At 35.7% G+C, this 3,748-nt stretch overlaps 1 protein-coding gene across 1 annotated transcript in view; it reads right to left on the bottom strand.

Moving 5' to 3' along the window:
- Nucleotides 1–3,748, bottom strand: part of LOC110466511 (O-acetyl-ADP-ribose deacetylase MACROD2-like) — a 14,353-nt gene that overhangs the window by 5,424 nt on the left and 5,181 nt on the right. The window contains exons 5-7 of the mRNA XM_021523042.1: nucleotides 3,235–3,255; nucleotides 2,662–2,765; nucleotides 1,564–1,594 (exon numbers count right to left, since the gene is read on the bottom strand). Coding sequence (XP_021378717.1) covers nucleotides 1,564–1,594; nucleotides 2,662–2,765; nucleotides 3,235–3,255 — 156 coding nt within the window. The remainder of the gene's footprint in view (nucleotides 1–1,563; nucleotides 1,595–2,661; nucleotides 2,766–3,234; nucleotides 3,256–3,748) is intronic.

Here is a 3,748-nt window from a genome sequence, read left to right as displayed (position 1 = left end):
TTTTTGTTGACCTTTGTCCATGGAAGGTCCCTGCAAAATTTCATTGAAATTGGTTCAGGGGTTTTGGAGAAGAAGTCGAAAATGTAAATTGTTTACGGACGGACGACGAACGACGGACGACGGACGACGGACGACGACGGACGAAAGGCGATCGCAATAGGTCACTTGAGACTTTGTTTCAGGTGACCTAAAAACTCTACTGGGGTTGGGGGTTAGGGACAATCTATTACACAACGCCATAGTGTCTATCAAATCTCTACTGGGGCTAGGAGTGGGAGACCTGTAACAGAACACCATAGTGTTCATCAAAATCTCTACTGGGGCTAGGAGTGGGGGACCTGTAACAGAACACCATAGTGTCTATCAAAATCTCTACTGGGGCTAGGAGTGGGGGACCTGTAACAGAACACCATAGTGTCTATCAATATCTCTACTGGGGCTAGGAGTGGGGGACCTGTAACAGAACACCATAGTGTCCATCAAAATCTCTACTGGGGCTAGGAGTGGAGGACCTGTAACAGAACACCATATAGTGTCCATCAAAATCTCTGCCAGGGCTAGGAGTGGATGACCTGTAACAGAACACCATAGTGTCTTTCAATTCTCTGCCGGAAGGAAAATCTTCAACACAACCACTATAGGTTTCCTTACTCCCGACTCCTTGGATAAACCTGCTAGGACATGGTAAACATTTCTGGTTACCCACTGATGGGTAACCTGCTAGTACATGGTAAACATTTCTGGTGACCCGCTGATGGGTAAACTGCTAGGACATGGTAAACATTTCTGGTTACCCACTGATGGGTAACATCCATGATAATTTTTATTGGTCAAACTTCTAATTATGATGTCAAGTCACAATACTTTGCAACGTCATCATCCATGGTGACATCATAGTACATGGCAATTGTTTCCGAAATCAGACACAGGAATAATGTATTTCACAGAGAGACACAGGAATAATGTATTCCAAAGAGAAACCTATTCCGTCTTTGCGTATTGCAGAGTTATCTTCTCTTGGGAGCAGGTATTGATTGATACGTCACTTGTTTGTGAGAGTAATGTCATCAATTTTTGAGAAAACGACGCAATTTTCTCACACAAACCAATGACGTAACAATCAATACCTGCTCCCAAGAGAAGATAACTCTGCAATACGCAAAGACGGAATTGTCTAGATATAATATCTAAACGTTGTGGGAGAAAGAGGTCCGTGAACTGGTGATGGTTGATTATCTTGTTTATCTTACTCTTGTTAGTTATTTTTCAAATTGTAAAAGACACTTCATACAGTTAGAAAATTAACCACATGCAACTTGAGTTGGATAAACATGATAATCAACAATTAATCGTTGGGAAACCTGTGTCCCTATGGCGTCATAGTATTAACTATGACAACACGGTACATATGTCATTCCCAAGGAGAAATGACAGAAGAGTCATGCACAGGTAACACAAAAGATAATTCTGTGAATGGAGGTAGAAATCATAATCTCTAATGGAGATACAATTTGTAACACAACACTCTGTTAGATGTCATAATAAATTTTACTGAAAACTCACCATAAATTCCAGTAGAAATACAAGGAAAGGCCTGAAATGAAAAATGTACACATTTAAATCTTAATAATATGAAAGTCTTTAGATTATAGACATATCACTTTGAAATTTATATTAAACAAAAGAAATGCTACTTGAATCAAAGAGGCCAACTATGTCTATGATTGTCTAGGTCTTACCTGTACAATAAATTTAATTGACCAGAACTTCAATTGGTGCATTCATAAATTTGTGCAAGATTTAAAGTGCAAAAAGTGCTAAAATATGACTAGCACTAAAATATGTAGTTTTACTGTATATTGCCAATACATATGCTTAAATATTTAACAGGACATGTTTTCTGTGATTTACTGTTCAGTGTTCACCATATTTGCCTTCGATGAAGAGCTTGAATTTTTTACAATGATGAATAATAAAGTATCTATACACAGCTTACTTCATAAAGTATATGTATTTATTACATTTTTGCCAGTGAAACATCAGGTTCTATCAACTTGATAAAACTGATATCTTTCACACTGTGACAAATATCAAAAGGGATATTTTCACACTGTGAAAATATTACTTTTTGGTATTGACCAATCATAACGGTATCTAAATTCTTCTATTCGCTGCATTCAAAGGCAACGATTTTTTGTTCAGATTCAAATGAAGCGACGGTAGAATAAGTGGTTGTTATGGTAAATGTTTGGTACATTCAAAATGGCGCACAGCCTTGTTGTTAAGTGTGACGTCATTAGAATATGGCGCTAATTATAGCGCTTCTGATTCCCACCCTTTTTTAATGCATTACATTTTTCATGTTTTATGCTTTAAAAATGTAATAAAGAGAAAATTCAATGGTGTCTTGAGAAATAACAAATACATTTCACGAGTGTGGCTATTATTTTGATATTTTTCACGAGTGCGCAGCACGAGTGAAATATCCTCTATTTCTGCAGTGAATAATAATAGTATTTCCACTAAAAGGAACAAAATTAACATTAAGTGATTATGGATTTTAATGTCAAAGGATGAAGTCACATTTTTTTTACATGATGTAGTTTTCCTGATATATATATATAGCTATCACATCTGTAAACGTTTCTGTGATGAACTTACAATTGATCTTAATTTGTTTTCAACCATAACCTCAAGACTTGTCATGTAACAACTTTTGAGTGCCACTTGGTTTTCTCCAATCGGCCCGACTGTGTGGATGACATCTGAGGAAACATTAAACAACAAGAGTTATATTAGCTAGTTAACAAGTATAACCAAACCCCACACAATATACCTTATCAAATCTTAAATCATCTAAAATGCTGTAGTACATAGATTTGTTTGTCAACCAAACGATAGGATGAATGAGTTTGCTGTTTATTTTGCAGGTTGTTAATTTTCAAAGAAAATTGTTATTGCGAAAAATTTGAATGCCTAGTTTATAATCCTGCAAATCTAAACTTTTCAGTATTCCATCTTTACTCCCTTAAACTTCCCTCCTTGTGAAACATACAACTTTAGGTATGTGTATTGTCTGTCACCTTGAGCCTCTCTGTTTATTTTGTCATATTTATAATTATACTATAATGAACATTTATCAAAGTTTAGCATACAAATGTTAACAATTGAATCAACTATTTGTCCTTTATATTGTAGTGTCAGTGACCACATAACATCTCACAATTTACTTACATTTCGAGGGAAGCTTGAAACCTACAAAGCAACAACAAAAATTGGCTTATTTCAGAGCTATAAACTACAACAAACTTAATTTAGAGTTTTGTCTATACAATCCAAAGCTGTGAACGACAGACATGTTATGAATATTAAATACACCAAGATATGAAAGTATAAGTCATGACAAAATTGCCTCACTTCCAACAAGTACTTGATGAAAGTCTTGATATACTTGTTGTACATACTGTATTACACATGTAATATCAAAATCAGGTTGTATTTGATGTACACAGATGATACTAACCCCAGTTGTATGTACACCTGTGACACCTACATCTAGATTTAGTACACAGATACTTACCCACGTTGTATGTATACCTGTGACACCTACATCTAGATTTAGTACACAGATACTTACGCCAGTTGTAGGTATACCTGTGACACCTACATCTAGATTTAGTACACAGATACTTACCCCAGTTGTATGTATACCTGTGACACCTACATCTAGATTTAGTACACAGATACT

The sequence above is a fragment of the Mizuhopecten yessoensis genome, unplaced genomic scaffold, assembly GCF_002113885.1.
Source record: "Mizuhopecten yessoensis strain PY_sf001 unplaced genomic scaffold, ASM211388v2 scaffold11135, whole genome shotgun sequence".
In the NCBI taxonomy this organism is placed as follows: domain Eukaryota; kingdom Metazoa; phylum Mollusca; class Bivalvia; order Pectinida; family Pectinidae; genus Mizuhopecten; species Mizuhopecten yessoensis.
The sequence above is the reverse complement of the archived record's forward strand: the minus strand, read 5'-3'. Positions and strand labels throughout refer to the sequence as shown.